Source organism: Erythrolamprus reginae, chromosome 4 (genome assembly GCF_031021105.1).
Source record: "Erythrolamprus reginae isolate rEryReg1 chromosome 4, rEryReg1.hap1, whole genome shotgun sequence".
NCBI classification, from domain to species: domain Eukaryota; kingdom Metazoa; phylum Chordata; class Lepidosauria; order Squamata; family Dipsadidae; genus Erythrolamprus; species Erythrolamprus reginae.
This window is the reverse complement of record NC_091953.1, coordinates 16,378,765-16,404,130: the sequence shown is the minus strand read 5'-3', so window position 1 is coordinate 16,404,130 and position 25,366 is coordinate 16,378,765. Positions and strand designations below refer to the sequence as shown.

Here is a 25,366-nt window from a genome sequence, read left to right as displayed (position 1 = left end):
CAAAAACGGTTTGCAAAGCGGGTACTCTTCATAAGGGAAGAGACACTTGTACAGAAGCTAAAGAGCAGGTTATATAGGTTTTACAAATCACAAAGGTACATAGAATTCCTCAACTTATCATAGGGGTACACAGAATTCCTTGCCTAAATATGGTCTACATCCTGTTTCTTTCTCCTGGAGATGAATAGAACCTTATATGGTTTATTGGGTAAACAGCAGTCAGGCGGTAGGGAAAGCAAGTAGGATGCTTAGCTGCATAGCTAGAGGTATAACAAGCAGGAAGAGGGAGATTATGATCCCGCTATATAGAATGCTGGTGAGACCACATTTGGAATACTGTGTTCAGTTCTGGAGACCTCACCTACAAAAATATTGACAAAATTGAACAGGTCCAAAGACGGGCTACAAGAATGGTGGAAGGTCTTAAGCATAAAACGTATCAGGAAAGACTTCATGAACCCAATCTGTATAGTCTGGAGGACAGAAGAAAAAGGGGGGACATGATCGAAACATTTAAATATATTAAAGGGTTAAATAAGGTCCAGGAGGGAAGTGTTTTTAATAGGAAAGTGAACACAAGAACAAGGGGACACAATCTGAAGTTAGTTGGGGGAAAGATCAAAAGCAACATGAGAAAATATTATTTTACTGAAAGAGTAGTAGATCCTTGGAACAAACTTCCAGCAGACGTGGTAGATAAATCCACAGTAACTGAATTTAAACATGCCTGGGATAAACATATATCCATCCTAAGATAAAATACAGAAAATAGTATAAGGGCAGACTAGATGGACCATGAGGTCTTTTTCTGCCGTCAGACTTCGATGTTTCTATGTTTCTATATTTCTATCTTGTTAAACAGCAAACATTTATCTTGTTAAAAACAGATCCCAAAATGACAGTCACAAGATAAGGAAAAACAGGAAATCCTTATCTTGTTAAAGACAGAAACTACAGACAGCAAATACTGATATTCTTAAAATAAAACTTAAATTATTTTATACACAATGGATTTTTCCTTCAACGTCTTGTCTATAGAGTCACCAGGTGATAGGATGGACTTGAAAGCAAATTCAGGAATGAGGTTTGCATTTTGCAGAAATTGACTTTATCCACCAACTTTTGGTATCTTGGTTCTTGTAGGTTATGCTGAATGCACATCAGGGAATAAGATTGATGAGCTGTGGGTCCCTTGGTGCTTTCGGAACTTTGTTATTTCTTTCAGAGGTTTCAGACTAAGTAACATAATCAGAACAAATTGCCACTTGCGACTCTTTATATATAGAAACATAGAAATATAGAAACATAAAAGACTGACGGCAGAAAAAGACCTCATGATCCATCTAGCCTGCCCTTATACTATTTTCTGTATTTTATCTTAGGATGGATATATGTTTATCCCAGGCATGTTTAAATTCAGTTACTGTGGATTTACCAACCACGTCTGCTGGGAGTTTGTTCCAAGGATCTACTACTCTTTCAGTAAAATAATATTTTCTCACGTTGCTTTTGATCTTTCCCCCAACTAACTTCAGATTGTGTCCCCTTGTTCTTGTGTTCACTTTCCTATTAAAAACACTTCCCTCCTGGACCTTATTTAACCCTTTAACATATTTAAATGTTTCGATCATGTCCCCCCCTTTTCCTTCTGTCCTCCAGACTATACAGATTGAGTTCATTAAGTCTTTCCTGATACGTTTTATGCTTAAGACCTTCCACCATTCTTATAGCCCGTCTTTGGACCCGTTCAATTTTGTCAATATCTTTTTGTAGGTGAGGTCTCCAGAACTGAACACAGTAATCCAAATGTGGTCTCACCAGCGCTCTATATAGCGGGATCATAATCTCCCTCTTCCTGCTTGTTATACCTCTAGCTATGCAGCCAAGCATTCTACTTGCTTTTCCTACCGCCTGACCACACTGCTCACCCATTTTGAGACTGTCAGAAGTCACTCCCCCTAAATCCCTCTCTTCTGAAGTTTTTGCTAACACAGAACTGCCAATACAATACTCAGATTGAGGATTCCTTTTCCCCAAGTGCATTATTTTACATTTGGAAACATTAAACTGTAGTTTCCAAATATGTGCATTGCATTCTATATGTGCATTGCATGAAGAAAATATAAACTTAGTTGGGATTTCACTAAATGGATGGGGTCATTAACCATCGAAATATTTTCTTTCTGTTTCCATTCTGGCTAAGAATTGCGCCTCAGTTTCTGTTTCTCCCATACTTCACAATGGTAGGAGCGGAGAGGAGAGTCTCCAATTTCAAAATACCACATGTGGAAAGAGAAATGTTGAAACTTCTCCGAATCACTTTCAGTCACCCTAATTAAAATTTGGGCCTTATATTTATAGTAGAAATAGTGAAAATGTTAAATTTAGGTAGTTCTTTTCATTTTCATTTCATTTTATTGGATTTGTATGCCGCCCCTCTCCGCAGACTCGAGGCGGCTAACAACAGAATAAAAACAGCATGTAAATCCAATACAAAACAGCTAAAAAAAACCCCCTTAATTCTAAAACCAAACATACATACAAACAATCATACCATGCATAAATTGTAAAGGCTTAGGGGGAAAGAATATCTCAATTCCCCCATGCCTGACGGCAGAGGTGGGTTTTTAGGAGCTTGCGAAAGGCGAGGAGGGTGGGGGCAATTCTAATCTCCGGGGGGAGTTGGTTCCAGAGGGTCGGGGTCGCCACAGAGAAGGCTCTTCCCCTGGGCCCTGCCAAACGACATTGTTTTGTTGACGGGACCCGGAGAAGGTCCACTCTGTTGGACCTAACCGGTCGCTGGGATTCGTGCGGCAGAAGGCAGTCTCGTAGATAGCCTGGTCCAGTGCCATGAAGGGCTTTATAGGTGATGACCAACACTTTGAATTGTGACCGGAAATTGATTGGCAACCAATGCAGACTGCGGAGTGTTGGTGTTACAACGGCATTTCTGGGAAAGCCCATGATTGCTCTCGCAGCTGCATTCTGCACAATCTGAAGTTTCCGAACACTTTTCAGAGGTAGCCCCATGTAGAGAGCATTACAGTAGTCGAGCCTCGAGGTGATGAGGGCATGAGTGACTGTGAGCAGTGACTCCCGGTCCAAATAGGGCCGCAACTGGTGCACCAGGCGAACCTGGGCAAACGCCCCCCTCGCCACAGCTGAAAGATGTTTCTCTAATGTGAGCTGTGGATCGAGGAGGATGCCCAAGTTGCGGACTCTCTCTGAGGGGGTCAATAATTCCTCCCCGGTTGATGGACGGACAGATGGGATTGTCCTTGGGAGCCAAGACCCACAGCCACTCCGTCTTATCAGGGTTGAGTTTGAGTCTGTTGACACCCATCCAGGCCCCAACAGCCACCAGGCACCGGCACAACACTTCCACTGCTTCGTTGACTGGACATGGGGTGGAGATGTAAAGCTGGGTATCATCAGCGTACTGATGATACCTCACCCCATGCCCCTGGATGATCTCGCCCAGTTCTACAATATAATAGGTAGGGGTAGGTTCTAACTTACCTCGCTGCCGGTCCACTTCCTCCCGCTCCATGTGGGCGCTCATACATTGTGCAGTACCAAAACCCAAGCTTCTGCACATGTGCAGAAGGGAAAAAAAAAAGGTGCCTCCTATGGCGCCGCCATTAGAGCCAGTTCTGAGATGTGGCCAAGAGGCCGTCGCTCCCGGTTTGGCGAGTGGGGACAAATGCCCGCAACCGGTTCTCTACAACCTGTCCAAACTGGGAGCAACCCATCTCTGGTAGTAGACAAAAAACCAAGGTGATGATCTTATTTTTAAAAATCACATGCTACAAAAGGAAAACCGGTGGCAGCAAGCCTTGTTTATCAACATTTCAAGAAGTGATCTGCAAGTTTATTGTATCTGTTCCTGTATTTCATACATGCTTCACAATGTCATGAGATAAGTATTTCACCAAGTGAATGTCCTGATCCTTTTTGCCCATAATTTAATGTTGTATTTAAATAATATTTGAGGCAGGGGGACCTTGGCAAGACAAGAAAAACAATGAGTTCTGCTTGTTTCAGGAAGTCTCAGTTTAATCTTTGCAACCACAGCCGATTTCTTTGCAACGTGCTCAAGATAAAACCATTCTCCACAACTTCCGTTTTTGCAGAGTGGTTCTGCAAATGAGCGATATGCTTTGAGCCCATCTTTTGCCTGATGCAAATAACAATTCTGGTCTAAGAATCTAAGGTGGTGGTGTTCTTTTCCAAATTTCAAATTAAAATATAACTCATGAAAGAAAACGGTAGCTGGAAACTTCATGTGTAAAAGATGTTTAGGAAAAAGACCCTCAGAACAGATTATTTGCATGAAACATGCAAAAATTCTTGCAGAATTCTGAAGAGTGCCTACTCTTGAATTGTTGGGGTAAAGGGGAGAGAGATTTTATTGAACGATAATTGAAATTGAAATTTCTTTGAGCAAGGAAAGTTTGATAGTGAAGCCGCTACTTAAATGATTGATGGATTTGCCCTTCTTGTAGATACTGTTTTAGGTGGTCTTAAATCAGAGTTCTCCAATCTTTCCAGGTTGGTGGTTCGGAGTGGACGGAGGGGGGAAAGACGAGATGATTTTGTGAGAGGGACAAGTGCATGTGTGATGACTGTTAGTGACTCCTTCACCTTCAACCGCAACAACAAACGAGCTTGTAATAGATTCAAACTTAACGTAAACCGCTCCAAACTAGATTGCAGAAAATACAACTTCAGTAATAGAATGATCAATGGCTGGAACGCATTACCCGACTCTGTGGTTTCTTCCCCAAACCCCAAAATCTTTAACCTCAGATTGTCTACTGTTGACCTCTCCCCTTTTCTAAGAGGTTTGTAAGGGGCGTGAATAAGCACACCACTGTGCCTACCATCCCTGTCCTACTGTCCTATTTGTCTTTTTTTATCATTATTTAGTACTTATGTTATGCTTATACAAACTACAATCCTAGATTTGTTTAGAAAGATAGATAGATAGATAGATAGATAGATAGATAGATAGATAGGGAGAGAGAGAGATAGAGAGAGAGAGAGAGAGAGTGAGAGAGAGAGAGAGACAAACAGATAGATAGATAGATAGATAGATAGATAGATAGATAGATAGATAGATATAGAGACAGACAGACAGACAGAGATAGAGAGAGAGAGACAGACAGACAGAGATAGAGAGAGAGAGAGACAGACAGAGATAGATAGATAGATAGACAGACAGAGATAGAGAGAGAGAGAGACAGACAGACAGACAGACAGACAGAGGGCTGAGAGTTCACATGAATGGGGCCACGAGTAACTGCAACAACATTTGCGTGAGTACGGCCACAAGCAACCATGATGACTCCTGTGCTAGAGGGACCACAAGTGCCCCTGACACTCGCACAAATGGGGCCACTAGTGCCCGCACGAGTGAGGTCACAAGTACCTGCAACACAAATAGGCGTGCATGCAGACCAACCAGCTACTCATGCGACCCAGTGGTCAGTAGACCATAACCTAGTAGTGGCCTGCGGCCCACAGTTTGGGGACTCCTTGGTCTACGTCAGGGGCGTCAAACTCAATTTCATTGATGACCACATCAAGGTTGTATTTGACCTCTAGAGGGACGGGGTGCATGGGCAGAGAGGGTGTGGCCAATTCTACATCACTCATGTTGGGGGCACCTGTGGGTAGACCAAGCACTCTGGCAGTGAAAATGGACTTTTGAGCTCCGTTTTCAACTGTGATGGGTTGCTACAATCCTCTGCCAATGAAAGCGGAGCTTGGGAGGGACGTACAAATTTAAGCACACCATGGGTCGGATCCCTGGGCCTTGAGTTTGGCACCCCTTAGTCTATATTATTTCCAATCCTGCGATTATAATTAAACATTTATTTTATTTATTTTATTTATTTATTTATTTTGTCCAATACACAATGAGGGCTTTAGTGGGTATACAGTGTTCCCTCGATTTTCGCGGGTTCGAACTTCGCGAAAAGCCTATACCACGGTTTTTCAAAAAATATTAATTAAAAAATACTTCACGGTTTTTTTCCCTATACAATTGGTTTTTCCCGCCTGGTGATGTCATACATCATCGCCAAACTAATAATTTTCGCAAATAAATAAATAATAATAATAATTGTTAATAAATAATTATGTTTATAAATGTCAGGATCACTAAGTGTCTTATTCAATAGTGAGTACCAGTAATAATGGTGAGTAAATGGTTGTTAAGGGAATGGGAAATGGCAATTTAGGGGTTTAAAGTGTTAAGGGATGGTTTGTGATACTGTCCATAGCCAAAAATGGTGTATTTACTTCTGCATCTCTACTTCGCGGAAATTCAACTTTCGCGGGCGGTCTCAGAACGCATCCCCCGCGAAAATCGAGGGAACACTGTATATCTATATACACATAGTAAAATACATGATGAAGGTTATAGAGGAGATACTCATAGTAAAATATATCTAAGAAATAATAGAAAAGAAGGTATAGTAATAGAACATATCAATGAAAGAATAGAAGAAGAGATATAGGAATAGAAGAAAGGTATAGGAGATATAGGAGAGCAATAGGACAGGGGACGGAAGGCACTCTAGTGCACTTGTACTCGCCCCTTACTGACCTCTTAGGAATCTGGATAGGTCAACCGTAGATAATCTATGGGTAAAGTGTTGGGGATTTGGGGATGACACTATGGAGTCCGGTAATGAGTTCCACGCTTCGACAACTCGGTTACTGAAGTCATATTTTTTACAGTCAAGTTTGGAGCGGTTAATATTAAGTTTAAATCTGTTGTGTGCTCTTGTGAAAAGCTGAGCCTAAGTTAGGGACACTCTTTTCCAATGTGTTAACTTTCTATGGAGAGGCCTTCTGTTTTCTTTTGAAAATACCCCTCTGAATTTGCAAGCCAAAATGACGCAGGCGGTTTTATTACTTCTGTTGTATAACAGCTATAAACCCAAACATGAACTGCAATGTCCTGGTGACAGATATAAATATTTTCATTCTTTTTTTGATGGCTCACAGAATCTTTTGCGGAAGAAGTTACAGAGAGGTATAACAAGCAGGAAGAGGGAGATTATGATCCCGCTATATAGAGCGCTGGTGAGACCACATTTGGAATACTGTGTTCAGTTCTGGAGACCTCACCTACAAAAAGATATTGACAAAATTGAAGGGGTCCAAAGACGAGCTACAAGAATGGTGGAAGGTCTTAAGCATAAAACGTATCAGGAAAGACTTAATGAAGTCAATCTGTATAGTCTGCAGGACAGAAGGAAAAGGGGGGGACATGATCGAAACATTTAAATATATTAAAGGGTTAAATAAGGTCCAGGAGGGAAGTGTTTTTAATAGGAAAGTGAACACAAGAACAAGGGGGCAGAGTCTGAAGTTAGTTGGGGGAAAGATCAAAAGCAACGTGAGAAAATATTATTTTACTGAAAGAGTAGTAGATGCTTGGAACAAACTTCCAGCAGACGTGGTAGATAAATCCACAGTAACTGAATTTAAACATGCCTGGGATAAACATATATCCATCCTAAGATAAAATACAGAAAATAGTATAAGGGCAGACTAGATGGACCATGAGGTCTTTTTCTGCCATCAGACTTCTATGTTTCTATGTTTCTGTTGATTCGTATCAGAAAGAATTTGGCTATTGGTTGTTAGGGAAGTAAAAAAGTATAGAATAAGCCAGCCACATCAAGGAATGAGTAGCAGCTAATCTTTGTAACGAAATACGGGTAATTTGTTGTTGTGTAAGGGAAGGTGTGTTTAAGCTACATTATCCTTATTAGTGCTGTTGCTATTTAATTAAATGTGTATTTCATGGGGGTTTTTTCCTCCCTTTTGTTCAGACGTGTTCAATTAAAGACTGCCTGGACAAGTCCACGTGGTTTTCTGGGCAGGGTTGTTCAGAAATGGTTTAACGTTGCCTCTTTCCTAGACGGTGTGAAAGTGACTGGTTTACGGGCATCTATCCGTTTTTGCGTACAAGGTGGGACTAGAATTCCCAGTCTCTTGGTTTTTAGCTTGGTGTCCCAACCCACTGCACCAAATTCGCTCTTGTCTTTTCTGGATTGGAGAAGTTCAAAGCCTATTATTCTAATCATAACGAGAGAACATTCTTTAATTCCTTTGGAAACTTAAAGATCTGGCCATTCCAGGGATGGTCCATTTATTGATTGATTGATTGATTGATTGATTGATTGATTGATTGATTGGATTTGTATGCCGCCCCTCTCCGCAGACTCGGGGCAGCTAACAACAGCAATAAAACAATATATAACAAAATCCAATACTAAAAACAGTTAAAAGCCCATTATATAAAAACCAATCGTACATATAGACATACCATGCATAAAATTGTAAAGGCCTAGGGGGAAAGTATATCTCAGTTCCCCCATGCCTGGCGGCAGAGGTGGGTTTTACGCAACTTTCGAAAGGCAAGGAGGGTGGGGGCAATTCTAATCTTTGGGGGGAGTTGGTTCCAGAGGGCCGGGGCCGCCACAGAGAAGACTCTTCCTCTGGGTCCCGCCAAGCGACATTGTTAATATTACTTCTGAATACTGCCTACCATTCCCTGTTCCAACATTTTTACTTCGGGAAAACTCTAGAACAGGCAGTAGTGGGTTGCTACCAGAACGGTAAAGGATGCTGCAGCGATAGCAAAAATTGAGCTGCGGGCACAGCTTTGGGTGACTTGCGTGCATGCGTAAGCGTCAAAGCGAGGTTTTGCTTCCTGCACATCCAGAGGCCGTGCTTATGGGCCAGGCCGGCGACCCCACAACATTGGCGTGATTAATCTGGCCTGGCCCCATGTCAAAGAGGTCCCTAACCACAGTAGCCTATGCCTGCCTAACCGAAAACGGGCTCCACTGAGTTCAATGTGACTTACTCCCAGGTAAGTAGATAGAGCAGCCTTCCCCAGCCAATAGTTTATTTGCAGTTTGTAATAAGTAAAATAATAAATATTAACATTAAAATTCCATTTGGGTCCTGATTATTTTAGTTATTTATTTGTTTACAGTGGTACCTCTGCTTAAGAACGCCTCTACTTAAGAACTTTTCTAGATATGAACCAGGTGTTCAAGATTATTTATTTTTTTGCCTCTTCTCAAGAACCATTTTCTACTTAAGAAGCAAAATCTCACTGGGACATTTGTTTATTTATTATTTATTATTTATTATTTAGATTTGTATGCCACCCCTCTCCGCAGATTCGGGGCGGCTCACAGCAAAATAAAACAATTCATGACAAATCTAAATTTTAATTTAATTTTTTTTAAAAACCCCATTTACTAAAACAAACATACATACAAACATACCATGCATAAATTGTATATGCCCGGGGGAGATGTCTCAGTTCCCCCATGCCTGACGACAAAGGTGGGTTTTAAGGAGCTTATGAAAGGCAAGGAGAGTAGGGGCAGTTCTAATCTCTGGGGGGAGCTGGTTCCAGAGAGTCGGGGCCGCCACAGAGAAGGCTCTTCCCCTGGGGCCCGCCAACCGACATTGTTTAGTTGACGGGACCCGGAGAAGGCCCACTCTGTGGGACCTAATCGGTCGCTGGGATTCGTGCGGCAGAAGGCGGTCTCGGAGATATTCTGGTCCAATGCCATGAAGGGCTTTAAAGGTCATAACCAACACTTTGAATTGTGACCGGAGATTGATCAGCAACCAAGGCATGCGCATTGGAGATGTACAAAGCTGTGCCTGCAGTGCAGTGGTAGTGGCAGAAGTAGGAATCCGCCCCTGAGAACAGGGGTGTCAAACTCGATTTCATTGAGGGCCACATCAGGGTTGTATTTGACCTCGGGGGGGGGGGGGTGAGTTGGGCATGGTTGGGGTGGATAGGGACAAGTAGGATGCTTGGCTGCATAGCTAGAGGTATAACAAGCACGAAGAGGGAGATTGTGATCCCACTATATAGAGTGCTGGTGAGACCACATTTGGAATACTATGTGTTCGGTTCTGGAGACCTCACCTACAAAAAGATATTGATAAAATTGAACGGATCCAAAGACGGACTACAAGAATGGTGGAAGGTCTTAAGCATAAAACTTACCAGGAAAGACTTCATGAACTCAATCTGTATAGTCTGGAGGACAGAAGGGAAAGGAGGGGACATGATCGAAACATTTAAATATGTTAAACAGTTAAATGAAGTTCAGGAGGGAAGTGTTTTTAATACGAAAGTGAACACAAGAACAAGGGGGCACAATCTGAAGTTAGTTGGGGGAAAGATCAGAAGCAACGTGAGAAAATATTATTTTACTGAAAGAGTAGTAGATGCTTGAAACAAACCTCCAGCAGACATGGTTGGTAAATCCACAGTAAATAAATTTAAACATGCCTGGGATAAACATACAGTATGTCCATTCTAAGATAAAATACAGGAAATAATATAAGGGCAGACTAGATGGACCATGAGGTCTTTTTCTGCCGTCAATCTTCTATGTTTCTATGTTTCTGTTCTAAAAGCAATACCCATCTCACATCTTAAAACATTTTAGTAAATTTTCATATTTTATACTTATTAGATTTCTTATATATTGTTATATTTAATGTTGTACGCTGCCCTGAGTCATCTTGAGAAGGGCGGCATAGAAATCAAATAAATATTATTATTATTATTATTATTATTATTATTATTATTATTAGCCATAAAAATGATCAAGTAGACGTTGTGTTTAATGGGTATGTACAATTTAATTGAATTGATTTTTTCCTTTGTGTTTGTTTGTTTGTTGTTTGTATGCTTATATGTTTTGTTTTTAATGCATATAAGAAAATAATTTTTTTTTAAAGAAATCAAATTAAAAAATAAATAAATCTTTGTTACAATACCTTTTGATATATCTATAAATCCACAAATCTTACATATCTTTCTAAACCAGCAACAACCATGACTGTTACCAGTGCTACCCAAAAATCAGTGAAAACCACCCCTCATCCTGAAGTGACTTCTAAGATCGCAACAGTCACCAACAAGACCATCCCTGCCGCAAAATCTACCATCGCCACACAAACAGATAAACCTATACTACCTACAAAGCCTTCGCCAGCTGAACCTGTGACACACAAGACCACTGCAGTTCCTGTAACTAAGCCATCATCTGCTGTGGTCACAGGTATGTTACCAACATTTCACTTCCGACTCGACTGTGATCTGCAGCTCACATTCAATTCATCATGATTGTCTTTGTTTTTAAAGAAACTTTGCCTGGATTTATAGAAATGAGGCACATCTCTTCTTAGGTTACTCTGAAAAATCAGAATATTATGGGTAGTCGATTACGTTCGTGAGCATTTGGTTTCTTTCTCCTGTACAAGTCCAGAGGTGGGTTTCAGTAGATTCTGACCAGTTCTGGAGAGAGAGAAAGAGAGGGGTGGGGGGGAGAGGGAGGGAGGGAAAGAGAAATGATATTACAAGAGGTTTTTTTTCTTTTTTATTACTGCTAAAATGTAATATTTCAAACCGAGAAAAAAATGAAAGGGCATAAAAGTGCATTGATCACATTTTTCTTAGAACAGTTAGCTAAACACTGCCTTAATTATAATTATTTTAGGTAGTAAAACCTCAGCATACAGGTTAAATTGATGCGTTGGCACTTTGTAATAGATGATAGATAGATAGATGGATGGACGGACAGACAGACAGATAGGTAAGTAAAGTAAGCAAGCAAGCAAATGCATGCATTTCTGTTTTCCTGTTTCTGTTTGGAAGTGTCCAATTATTGCTGAATATTCTAGAGCACAGGTGTCAAATTTAATTTCATTGAAGGATGTATCAGGGTTATGTTTGACCTTGGGGGACCGGAGTGGGTGTGGCTAAGGTGGGTGTGGCCAGTTCAATGTCACATGTGTCAAAGGGACATGTAGTTGCTCGGGTGGGGTTTGGGTGATCCATCATCTCTTTTCTTCCTTCCTTCCTTCCTTCCTTCCTTTTCCTTCCCTTCTTTCTCTTCCCTTCCTTCCTTCCTCTTCCTTCCTCCCTTTTCCTTCCTTCCCCTTCCTTCCTTCCTCTTCCTTTCTTTTTCTTCCTTCCTTCCCTCCCTCCCTCCTTCCTTCCTTCCTTCCTTCCTTCCTTCCTCTTCCTTCCTTCCTTTTCCTTCCTTCCTTCCTCTTCCTTCCTTCCTTCCTCTTCCTTCCTTCCTCTTCCTTCCTTTTTCTTCCTCTTCCTTCCTTCCTTCCCTCCGTCCTTCCTTCTCTCCCTCCCTCCCTCCTTCCTCTTCCTTCCTTCCTTCCCCTTCCTTCCTTCCTTCCTCTTCCTTCCTTCCTTCCCTCCGTCCTTCCTTCTCTCCCTCCCTCCCTCCTTCCTCTTCCTTCCTTCCTTCCCCTTCCTTCCTTCCTTTTCCTTCCTTCCCTCCGTCCTTCCTTCTCTCCCTCCCTCCTTCCTCTTCCTTCCTTCCTTCCTTTTCCTTCCTTCCTTCCTCTTCCTTCCTTCCCTTTCCTTCCTTCCTCTTCCTTCCTTCCTTCCCCTTCCTTCATTTCTTCCTTCCTATTTCCTTCTATCTTTTTTCTTCCTTCCCCTCTTTCCTTCTTTTTCCTTCCTTGGTCTCTCCCCATCTTTTCTTCTTTTACTTTGTCTCTTCTCTTTCCCTTTCTCCTTTCCTTTCCCAGCTTGGATGCTCAAATACAAAGGGGGAAACATTGCTCCTTTTCTTTTGTTTTGCTTTTAGTTTGTTTTGCCAGTCCTCTGCCAGTAAAAAACGGAGACTGGGGGGAGTGGAGAGTCCCTCCCAAGCTCCATTTTCACTGGCAGAAGCACTGCAGGTCGGTTCTTTGTTGTTTGAGGGTGGCCTATGGGCCAGATCTGAGCCTCAGGAAGGCCGAATAAAGCCCACAGGCCTTGAGTTTAACACCCCTCTTCTAGAGCCGTTATTCTCATTTTAGAATCATTGGAAACAACAACTCCCAAACCTTTAGCAGTAGTGTGAAGATGCTCTAGGACAGTGTTTCCCAACCTTGGCAACTTGAAGATATTTGGACTTCAATTCCCAGAATTCCCCAGCCAGCAAACGCTGGCTGGGGAATTCTGGGAGTTGAAGTCCAGATATCTTCAAGTTGCCAAGGTTGGGAAACACTGCTCTAGGAGTATTGAAAAGAGGTTCTCAGTTATCAACTCCGGCTCCGAAAGTCAACCAAGAGAAATACAACTTGGTCTGAATTCTGGTAAAGAATAGACTCTTGAGATTGGTTCCTACAACCCAAGAGAGTTCATTTAATTTAAAGCAGTAGTCTCCAAACTTGATAACTTTAAGATTTGAGGATTTCAGGTCCCAGAATTCAAGTCCACAAGTCTTAAAATTGCCAAGTTTGGAGAGCCTTGGTGTTAAAGGATTAGTCACCACTTCTAAAGTAGAACAACTATTATTTTGAGTTCATCTGGTTCTTCCACAGATGCTGTTTTCTTAGTAACATTTCAGAAGCGTTTGTCGGTAGCTTCTTCCAGGAAGTTGTTTGGATGTTTGTTCTTTGAATTTCTAATACCAGGAAATACTTTATATTTCCTGGTGAACGCCTGAACAAGTACGAACTGTAGCCACCCTACTTAGTTTATTTATTTATTTTATTTATTGATTGATTGATTTTGCCCAATACACAATGAGGGTTTTAGTGGGTATACACATAGTAAAATACATAATGAAGGTTATAGAGGATATACTCATAGTAAAATATATCTAAGAAAGAATAGAATAGAAGATGTAGGAATAAAACATATCAATGAAAGAATAGAAGAGATATAGGAATAGAACAAAGGTATAGGAGATATAGGAGATCAATAGGACAGGGGACGGAAGGCACTCTAGTGCACTTGTACTCGCCCCTTACTGACCTCTTAGGAATCTGGATAGGTCAACTGTGGATAATCTAAGGGTAAAGTGTTGGGGGTTAGGGGATGACACTATGGAGTCCGGAAATAAGTTCCACGCTTCGACAACTCGGTTACTGAAGTCATATTTTTTACAGTCAAATTTGGAGCGGTTAATATTAAATTTATATCTGTTGTGTGCTCTTGTGTTGTTGTGGTTGAAGCCGAAGTAGTGGCCGACAGGCAGGACGTTACAGCGTATGATCTTGTGGGCAATACTTAGATCATGTTTAAGGCGTCTTAGTTCTAAGCTTTCTAGGTGCAGGATTGAAAGTCTAGTCTTAGGAACAGCCAACATCAGCTACCTTAAAAAGAAATACAGTAAAACATGATAAGAATTAAAAGAACAAAAGAACCAGCAGGCAAGAGCTATACAATCAACACACTTAGAAAAAAATGAAAAATTAATATTTCAGCAAAACTTTTTTGTCTTTTTTTTTTTTAACCATTACAGAAGCTTCGGCAATTCAAGGCAACCCATCGGGGTTCAGTCCTGGCAGCTTCATTGGTGGCATTGTGTTGACTCTGGGACTTCTCGCCGTGGGCTATGTTGGATGCAGATTCTATCACACAAAAAGAGGCGTTCAGTATCGAACCATGTACGTTGAATATTTTTGATCTTTCTCTGAGTAATATTGGGCAAGGTTTGAGGAAGAATGTAGTCTGCTCCAGGGGTGAAATTAATTAATTAATTAATTAATTAATTAAGTTAGTTAGTTAGTTAGTTAGTTAGTTAGTTAGTTAGTTAGTTAGTTATTGGATTTGTATGCCACCCCTCTCCGAGGACTCAGGGCGGCTCGCAACATATAAAACAATATAGAAACATAGAAGACGGACGGCAGATAAAGACCTCATGGTCCATCTAGTCTGCCCTTATACTATTTCCTGTATTTTATCTTACAATGGATATACAGTTTATCCCAGGCATGTTTAAATTCAGTTACTGTGGATTTACCAACCAGGTCTACTGGAAGTTTGTTCCAAGGATCTACTACTCTTTCAGTAAAATAATATTTTCTCATGTTGCCTTTGATCATTCCCCCAACTAACTTCAGATTGTGTCCCCTTGTTCTTGTGTTCACTTTCCTATTAAAAACACTTCCCTCCTGAACCTTATTTAACCCTTTAACATATTTAAATGTTTCGATCATGTCCCCCCTTTTCCTTCTGTCCTCCAGACTATACACATTGAGTTCATTAAGTCTTTCCTGATACATTTTATGCTTAAGACCTTCCACCATTCTTGTAGCTCGTCTTTGGACCCGTTCAATTTTGTCAATATCTTTTTGTAGGTAAGGTCTCCAGAACTGAACACAGTACTCCAAATGTGGCCTCACCAGCGCTCTATATAAGGGGATCACAATCTCCCTCTTCCTGCTTGTTATACCTCTAGCTATTGCAGCCAAGCATCCTACTTGCTTTTCCTACTGCCCGACCACACTGCTCACCCATTTTGAGACTGTCAGAAATCACTACCCCTAAATCCTTCTCTTCTGAAGTTTTTGCTAACACAGAACTGCCAATGCAATACTCAGATTGAGGATTCCTTTTCCCCAAGTGCATTATTTTACATTTGAAAACATTAAACTGCAGTTTCCATTGCTTTGACCATTTATCTAGTAAAGAATATACAATATACATATCTAAAAAACCCAATTAATATAGCTAAATAACTTTAAAAACTCTAATAACATTTAAAACCATTCATTCCCATTCACACAGTAAGACATACTACACTCATCGGCCACGGGTCTAATAGCCACAAGCCTGGCGGCACAGATAGGTCTTTAAACTTTTACAGAAGGTGAGGAGGGTGGGGGCAGTGCGAATCTCTGGAGGGAGCTGATTCCAGAGAGCTGGGCCCCCCGCAGAGAAGGCTCTTCCCTGCTGCTAACTGTGGAATCTTGATTTTCCCTCTAATAAGAATAGAATAGAAGAAAATAACCAAGTTGGAAAAGACCTTGGAGGTCTTCTAGTCCAACCCCTTGCTTAGCCAGGAAACCCTGTACCATTTCAGACAAATGGTTATCCAATCTCTTCTTAAAAACTTCCAGTATTGAAGCATTTACAACTTCTGGAGGCAATTTGTTCCACTAATTAATCGTTCTAACTGTTAGGAAATTTCTCCTTAGTTCAAGTTGCTTCTCTCCTTGTTTAGTTTCCACCCATGGCTTCTTGTTCTACCCTCAGATGCTTTGGAGAATAGGTTGACTCCTCCTTCTTTGTGGCAACCCCTGAGATATTGAAACACTGCTATCATGTCTCCCCTGGTCCTCCTTTTCATTAAACTAGACATACCTAATTCCAGCAACTGTTCTTCAGACTGAGTGAACCCTAAGATTGGGCTTGTCATCCTAAGGAAATAGCAATATTTAAGAACGGGATGTTAGCAATTTATCTGGTTGCATTCATCTTAGCCCTTTATTTTTCTCAAAGCCACTCTCTTACACAAGAGGAAACATCATATTACTAAATCCTTTGTCAGTCTTCCTAGCATTGAGAATTCTTTTGTTTATTCTGTGATTACTTCCTTTTGTTGTCTCGACATTGGGTAAAGGCCAGGGGCTCTGCAACATCCCATTTTTTGAACTATTTCAGCCCTTCATAGCACCGGACCAGACTATCTCAGGGACCGCCTTCTGCTGCACGAATCCCAGCGACCAGTTAGGTCCCACATAGTGGGTCTTCTCCGGGTCCCGTCAACTAAACAATGTCGCTTGGCGGGACCCAGGGGAAGAGCCTTCTCTGGCGGCCCCGGCCCTCTGGAATCAACTGCCCCCAGAGATTAGAATTGCTCCCACCCTCCTTGCCTTTCGTAAGCTTCTTAAAACCCACCTCTGCCGCCAGGCATGGGGGAACTGAGATACTCTTTCCCCCTAGGCCTTTACAATTTTATGCATGGTATGTCTGTATGTATGTTTGGTTTTACAATAAGAGTTTTTAATTGTTTTAATTTTGGATTGTCATATGCTGTTTTACTACTGTTGTTAGCCGCCCCGAGTCTGCGGAGAGGGACGGTATACAAATCAAATCAAATCCTTGGTTGGATCCTACTTTTATCTGTTACAGCGGAAAGCAAACTCTCTTGTCTCTTGCTGTTCACAAAACTATGGGGCCATATACTGGACCACATAGCTGATCCTAGGATAGAACAACATTTTTCTTCCGCCTTTGAAGGAAGCCACGCTCATTAATTTTGCGCTTCCTTTCCACATGACTCTAATTCCAGGATTTTGCTCACCGAGCTTCTTTGGTTTATTTTTAAGCATCCAGTAAAAAAGGATGCATTTTCATTATTATTATTATTATTATTATTATTATTATTATTATGTCAGTACAACACAGCAAACGAGATCACTATGCTGGGTTGTTGTTGTTGTTGTTGTTGTTGTTATTATTATTATTATTATTATTATTATTATTATTATATCAATACAACACAGCAAACGAGATCACTATGCTGGATTTTGTATTTCATCACCAGTCGCGCGCTTCCCAGGCACCTAGGACTGTGTTATGTAGCACCGAATTATGTTTGCCGATCCCAGTAAAGCGGCCTTTTGCAATTGACAGATGGAGATTTTGTCAATTCCGATGGTTTTCAAATGTCCGCTGAGATCCTTTGGCACTGCACCCACTGGGACCACTTTCACTGGCTTATGCCAGAGTCGTTGCAGCTCGATTTTTAGATCTTTGTATTTCAATAATTTCTCTAGCTGCTTCTCCTCAATTCTGCTGTCTCCTGGGATTACAATGTTGATGATCTATACTTTCCTTTTCTCCACAATCAGGATCTCTGGTGTGTTATGTTTCAGAATTCGGTCAGTCTGAATTCGGAAGTCCCACAGTAGTTTTGCTTGCTCATTTTCGACCACTTTTTCGGACTTATGATCCCACCTGTTCTTTGCCATTGGTAAATAGTAGTTCCGGCACAAGTTCCAGTGGATCATCTGTGCCACAGCATCATGTCTATGCTTGTAGTCAGTCTGTGCGATCTTTTTGCAGCAGCTGAGTATGTGATCGATTGTCTCATCTGTTTCTTTACAGAGTCTGCACTTTGGATCGTCTGTTGATTTTTCAATTCTGGCTTTGACAGCATTTGTTCTAATGGCCTGTTCTTGTGCCGCCAGTATTAATCCTTCTGTCTTCTTTTTGAGTGTTCCACTTGTAAGCCATGACCAGGTCTTTTCTTTATCCACTTTGCCTTCAATCTTCTCCAAGAACTGGCCAAGCAATGCTTTGTTCCACCAACTGTCCATACGACATTGAGTTACATTTTTCTGTACTGGTCCTTAGTTTGCTTCACCTTGAGAAGCTTTCTATTGTTGACCTCCATCAACGTTGACTCTTTGCTCTCCTTTACATAGTCAGCTAATGCATGCTTCTCTTCTTCCACTGTCTGCTTCACTTGCAAAAGTCCTCTGCCGCTTTTGCATAATTATTATTATAATAATTACATTATTATTATTATTATTATTATTATTATTATTATTATTATTATTATTATTATTATTTAATTAATTAAATTTGTATACTGCCCCTCTCCATAGACTCAGGGTGGCTCACAGCAATAATAGAAAACAATGTAGAATACAAATCTAATATTTAAAAAACTAAAAACCCATAATTTAAAAAACATACACACAACATACCATACATAAAATATATAAGCCTGGGGAAGATATCTCAGTTCTTTCCTTCCCGTAAGATCAGACACTATTTTTGCTTTGTGGCGATTGTGGTTCCCAGAGAGTGCTGGCTCTTTCGTTTTGTGCAGGCAAGAAGCACAAGCAAAGTCTTTTGATTATGAGGTTCCATTAACAAAATCTGAGTAAGATTGAAAGTAACTCTCACTTGGGACTAAGACGGAATATTGTGGTACCCCACTGCTTACTTCTCTCCATGTAGACTTAGACCCATTGAGGACTACTCGTTGAGTACAGTTAAGTAAGCTAGTTGTTAATCCATCTGGTGGTGTAGCTGTCTATCCCACTTTTTTCTAGTACCATAGTGTACTAGAAGGGCGCTGCTTTCCCGGGCAGCCGGCTTTGTTGGCCGGAGAAGCGAGTGATCCGGGACTGCGTGGCTTTGCGCTGTGACAACGACAACAACAGCGCCCTGGCGGCCTTCAAGCGCCGCCCTTCGCGGCGCCTCACCACCCATTCCTGCAGAAAGAGGTCGGGCGCACTACTGGGAGGCGGAGGTGGCGTGGGGCCAGGTGCTGGGCACCGTGGAGGGCGAAGGGGTGGATGTGGCTGCTCCCTCTTAGCTGGAGAACCGGATGGGGGCGGAGGCGACGGCGAAGTCCAGTGCTCTCCACTCTCTCTCTCTCTCAGCGCAGCTTAGAGGTAACAGTGCCCGGGGACAGCAGTGGAGCTCGGAGGCTGCAGCAACGCAGCACTGAGAAGGACCGGCTGTTGGTCCTTTGAAGCCGCCGCTGCCTCCATTCGGGCGAATTCAGGTGGGTTCCTGAATCTCCCGTCCATTCACCGTGGAGGAGGAGGTAGGAAGGAGGCGGTGCAGAGGCAAGGGGCGGGGAGGAAAGCGGGCCTGCAATTGGCCCCTTTCTTTCTCACCTTTAGGGAGAGGAACTCTTGCTGCTCTGCCATAGGGCAGCAACAGTTTCTCTCTCTAATGGCAGCAAAGAAAGGGGCCAATTGCAGGTCCGCTTTCCTCCCCGCCTCTTGCCTCTGCACCGCCTCCTTGCTCAGCAGCAGACCATGGTGAGTGGACAGGAGATTCGGGAGCTTATTATATCTATTGATAAAATCTTATGCGCTGCTGTGGCCTAGATAAATTTCCTCAGCGGGCCGCATCCATCCCGCGGGCCGTAGTTTGGGGAACGCTGCTATACAGATTGAGTTCATTAAGTCTTTCCTGATACGTTTTATGCTTAAGACCTTCCACCATTCTTGTAGCCCGTCTTGTTAAATGATGTTGTTAAATGATGATGATGATGATGATAACCTTAAACATTATGTTGATCAGCAGAACCTGGCTTGTTTGTGAAGGTCTAAAGTTTTTTTTTTCCCCAGCACAAAAGATGGTCCAGAAAGTTTGGTATATTTATTAATCCCGTTTAATAATTCTGTGGCTCTCTGTGAAGTGCATAACATAGTTTCTTTTCTTTTTTTCTTTTCTCTCCAGTGACGAACACGATGCCATTATTTAAAGTCTGTGCTGAAAAGACAGACAGCAAACATCCACGCCTTTTACTCCTGCTTTTGGGAACACTTTCTCTCTGGGAAAATATTATCTGATCTGATATTTGACTGTTTTGTCTCTTCTTGACACACATCGGTCTGCAAATCTGGAGAACTCCACCAGGACTTTACCTATTCAGAGTATCTTCAATGGAAGCATTTCAAGGAATTGAAATTACACCTGATTTTAATCACTCGCTTTTGAAGACCTTTAAAGCAAGCGTTGTTGCTTCTTAGCTCTTTTCTACAGACGATTGGAGAGGACAAGCCCACGACAGAACACAACTTCAAGTGTTGGATCCTGAACCTTTTTTCGTTCTACTTTCCAGTCTTTTTATTCCGGAAAACAAATCAAACATTGACGGACAAATAAGAATAACCTTCTCTACAGAAGTCAGAAAAACAGTATTTCCAAGATCAACTGTGTAAGGTTTCTGGGATATGATTGGAATGTTGCTTCCTTAACAATCTGGGGAAGCTGAGATATTCTACAGGTAGCCCTCGATTTACAACAGTTCAATTCAGTAACGGTTCGACGTTACAACAGCATTGAGAAAAGGTGATTTATGACCATTTTTCAGACGTGTGAAAAGCACATTCGGATCAGGGGTGGGTTCCACTTACCTTCGCCACCGGTTCCCATCGCGCAGGCTGAAATCAGCCTGAAACACAGCAGAGGATCTAATCAGTGTGTTTTGGGCAAAGAAATAATAGTCACTATTGATCCAGGGTTGGGCTGGAGGACCCTTTTTCTTTTTTTACAAATTTTTTTAAATAATTTTTTTATCATTTTCGAAGACAAAACAAGACATACATCCATGAAAAAAAAACAACAAAACATGTAACACAAAAGGAGGAGCTTCAATCGCTCTGCTCTTGATCAAAGTCTCTAGTAAAAACCTATTTGTTGATTAGATCATATCAAAGGAAAAATAACATATGTCATATTTCTGTTATATATACAGTGGTACCTCATCTTACGAACGCCTCTTCTAACGAACTTTTCAAGATACGAACCCTGTGTTTAAGATTTTTTTGCCTCTTCTTCCAAACTATTTTCACTTTACGAACCCAAGCAGCTGCTGCTGGAATGAAGGGGTTTCTTTTCCCCCCCTTTTTTGAAGAAAGAAAAGGGAGGGGCTGCTTGGAGTAGGAAAGATTTTGCAGAGAACAACGTGCTTGCAAAGGCACTGAAAGGGTGTCTTTTTAAGAAAGAAAAGGGAGGGGCAGCTTGGGGGAGGAAAGATTTTGCAGAGAACAATGCTTGCAAAGACACTGAAAGGGTGTCTTGAAGAAAGAAAAGGGAGAGGCAGCTTGGAGGGAAGATTTTGCAGAGAACAACGTGCTTGCAAAGGCACTGAAACGGTGTCTTTTGAAGAAAGAAAAGGGAGGGGCGCCCCCCCTTGCCTTTCTTCCTTCCCACTCACCCTTTAGTCTAGCCTTGCTTCTTCCACCCACCCCCTTTAGCTGCTCCTCCCTGCCCTCTGTTCGCCTCCCTTCTAAAGTTTGGGATTTTCCTGAAGGATTTGCACGCATTATTTGCTTTTACATTGATTCCTATGGGAAACATTGTTTCATCTTACGAACTTTTCACCTTACGAACCTCCTCCTGGAACCAATTCAGTTTGTATGATGAGGTACCACTGTAATTTCAAAATAATTTACGATATAATCATTAAATTCATTGAGTATTTCTTGCATTCAACCAAGTGTAGACCCTATCCCAAATTTTACAATATTCCGATTCTTCTTGATTCTTCAACCTCCTTGTTGTCATGTTCAGCTCTGCACACTCAATAATTTTCCTGATTATCTCATCCTCTTTTGGAATTTGGAGGGCCCTTTTTCAAGCAGCAAAAGAGAAAACGCTACCCAAACAGGGAAAAAGTTGCCAAAAAAAAGATGGTAGTGTGCATGGACCGGCATCAACCAAATTGGATCCGTGACATCAGCAGCGGGTCACTTCCGGTTCAAGAGATCCGGTCCGAACTGGGAGGAACCCACCCCTGATTCAGATGTTTGGCAACTGATTCATATTTATAATGGTTGCACTGTCCGGAGATCATGTGGTCATCTTTCAAATAATCTGCAGACAAGCAAACTCAATGGGAAAAACCAGATTCATGTAAAACCATTGTTACTAACTTAACAGCTGCAACAATTTGCTCAACTGATGTGGCGAGAAAAGTTGTAAAATGAGGGCAAAATTCACTTAACAAATGTCTCGCTTATCAGCAGACATTTTGGGCTCCGTCGTAAGTCGAGGACTACCTGTAGTTGCCTTGTAGAATATTTAAGATTTTTTAAAAACTATATGGTTCCAAAAAAAGAACTACAGCAGATAGCACACAAATGAATTTTGACGCATTTGAGGTGGAGGGATTTCGTTGTGTTTTTTAAAAAGTAATAAACATTTTAAAACATGATAGAGGAATAGGACTGTCCTGAAGACGATTCATATAAATTTGTTGTCCTCAGATTTTTTCTCCCCCTGGAAAGGAAGTCCAATTTGTTCCAATTGGAAGGCATTCCTGAATCATTCATTTGAGGTCCTTGCAGGGCTGTCAATCTCCTGGCCCCATTGGCAGGAGGCGTCATGCGGTGGCCACGCCCAACAAAGAAGAGAAAAATCCCAATACGTCACATGACCTCGCCGTGATGACGTGAGTTTGACACCCGTGATCTAGCGACATCTGTTCTGTTTGAAGTCACCATGTCAAAAGTTCACCGTCAGATGAGTTAGCTCTTGAAGAAGAGGCAGATAATTGTGTGATTTATGTAAATTGTGTATTTACACTTTCACAGAGAAACTAAAGAGTAAATATCCAGAACATTCATACTAATAATATTCAATTCTATGTGCTATGCATCAATGATAACTAATTCTTCCATGCTGCCCAACATCCAGAGTGTGAAACAAATTTGATGTTAATCAGGCACGGGGCACTTAAAGGATAAATGTGCTCTGCACAATTCTCCATCTGGTTCACTACCCTGTTTCCCCGAAAATAAGACGTACCCCGAAAGTAAGGCATGTCAGAGGTTTTGCAGAATTTGCTAATATAAGGCACCCCCCGAAAATAAGGCGTAGTAAAGTTTACATACGGTACGGTGAAAAAACATACGGTACCATTCAAAGCTGTTCATAGCGGTACCGTAATAATGTGGCGTCCCCTGCTGGCCCCTTCCATCGCTTTGGACCGTCCAGTACAGCAGACACAGTCTGCTGCTGTCTCACCGCCATTACAGTCTCCACTACAGTGCGTAGACTGTAGTTCCTCTGGTGGCCGGAAGCTGCAATAGCGGGAGTATACTGTTATACCATATAAGTGCCGTCGTTTGTGTGTGTGGGTGCCATACTGACAGGTACCGTACCGTAATCAGTGTACCGTACGGTACACTTTCTTTGGGGGTGTCAGCTTTTCTGCCTGTGAATTTGTCTTATTTGAGAAATATAAGGCACACCCCCCCCCCCCCCCCCGAAAATAAGACGTAGCACAACTTTTGGAGCAAAAATTAATATAAGACAGTGTCTTATTTTCGGGAAAAACACGGTAGATTCTCAAAGAAGCTCTCAACGGCTTCTCTCAATGAACCCAACATTCAGAGCACCAATATCAAAGCTACTCTTCAATCATCTTGGAGATTAGACATTTTTTTTCCTTTCTGCAGAAGGCATAAAAGCAGTCTCAGTTGCTGCCAATGGAAAGTATTATTAGCACAAGTTGTTGCATGGAAGAGATTTGAATAGGAATTTCCGTACATTTCTGAAAGATCTAACTCTTCTCAATGTTGTGAACCCGCTGTGCAACATTTTGCCTTATATCTTTCATTAATGCTAATTATAGAGTTGCTAATGGAAGAGAGTTGATAATGGAAGTAAAGTAGTAGAGTTACTAATGGAAAGTAAAGGGATAACTCGCCTCACCGCAGAACTACACTTCCACCTGTCAGTCAAGTCTTAAGGTAGCCTCTACCAGGATTGTTTAAATTGAGGTTGATAAAAGTACTGTAGACATTGTAATATTGTGTATTTGATCTTTGCTGAGATTCAGGCACTGTTACGCGAAAGAGAAAATTTACTGTATTGTGTTGCATTGTATTATATAATTAATTCTCACTGGGGCAGGGAGTATCTCTCTTGATGGACTACTATGGTCTTAATTCTACCTCTTTTTATTATGATTTTTGCTTCCACGCTTCCTCTCAAAGCCCCATAATAATCAGATTTCTCTGGCCCTCTACACCAGTGTTTTTCAACCAGTGTGCTGTGGCACATTAGTGTGCCGCGAGACATGGTCAGCAACAGAGAGAAAGAGAGAGAGAGAAAGAAAGCAAGAGAGAAAGAGAGAGAGAAAGAAAGCAAGAGAGAAAGAGAGAGAAAGAAAGCAAGAGAGAAAGAGAGAGAGAAAGAAAGCAAGAGAGAAAGAGAGAGAAAGAAAGCAAGAGAGAAAGAGAGGCTGGGAAGGAGGGAGAGATAGAAAGAGAGCAAAAAAGAGGAAGGAAGGAAGGAAGGAAGAAAGAGGGATGGACCGAAGGGAAGGAAGAGAAAGAGGGAGAAAAATAGAAAGGAAGAGAGGAAGAGAATTTTTTTGTCCAAACTTTTTTTAGCCCCCCACTCCCCCCCCCCCGCTCAATGTGCCCCATGATTTTGTATATGTAAAAAATGTGCCGCAGCTCAAAAAAGGTTGAAAATCACTGCCCTACACGCATGACTTGAATAGGAGCAGCACGCAACCACCTTTTTTGTAGTGGTCCTCACTGCTGTTTAACTTTACAAGTGCATTATTTCACAGCTGCAGAGTATAAATGTGCCTTTTCCTCTCTTTTTGATTCTGTTTGTATATACCAGAGTAATTAATGGCCACGTACTTGCTTTGCTCACTGTAAGTTGACTACTAATCACATGCCCCCCTTAGGAACTTCAGCGATATACCGATGATGCAGCAGAGACCGGAGCTGTGGTTGAATGTGTCCCTAATACCCCACAACTCGCAACTTGCAATTTTTAACATATGCCTTTGCTACTGGTTGTTTCCAAAGGCAAAACCCTGCATTGCTTATTCTGCAATACAACTTTAAAATGCAGCCGGTCCTTGACATATGACCACAACTGGGATTGGAACTTTTGTCACTAACCGATGCAGTGGTGTGTCATCGCATGTCCATTCTCAATTTTATTATTTCCTTTGGCAATCAAAAGAAATAAAACTGGCACGCACTCTTGATTTTGACAGCCGACAAACAATATGATCTCAGGATATCGTGATCTTCGTCATACCCACCAAGCCAC

The 25,366-nt window shown here is 41.7% G+C and overlaps 1 protein-coding gene across 1 annotated transcript in view; it reads left to right on the top strand.

The window, feature by feature from the left end:
- The window catches only part of TMEM123 (transmembrane protein 123), a 42,268-nt gene extending 17,631 nt beyond the window's left edge, over window positions 1-24,637 (top strand). The window contains exons 3-5 of the mRNA XM_070749690.1: window positions 10,893-11,126; window positions 14,325-14,469; window positions 20,018-24,637. Of these exons, the coding sequence (XP_070605791.1) occupies window positions 10,893-11,126; window positions 14,325-14,469; window positions 20,018-20,042 (404 nt within the window). The 3' untranslated portion in view covers window positions 20,043-24,637. The remainder of the gene's footprint in view (window positions 1-10,892; window positions 11,127-14,324; window positions 14,470-20,017) is intronic.
- The last annotated feature ends 729 nt before the right edge of the window (window positions 24,638-25,366 follow it).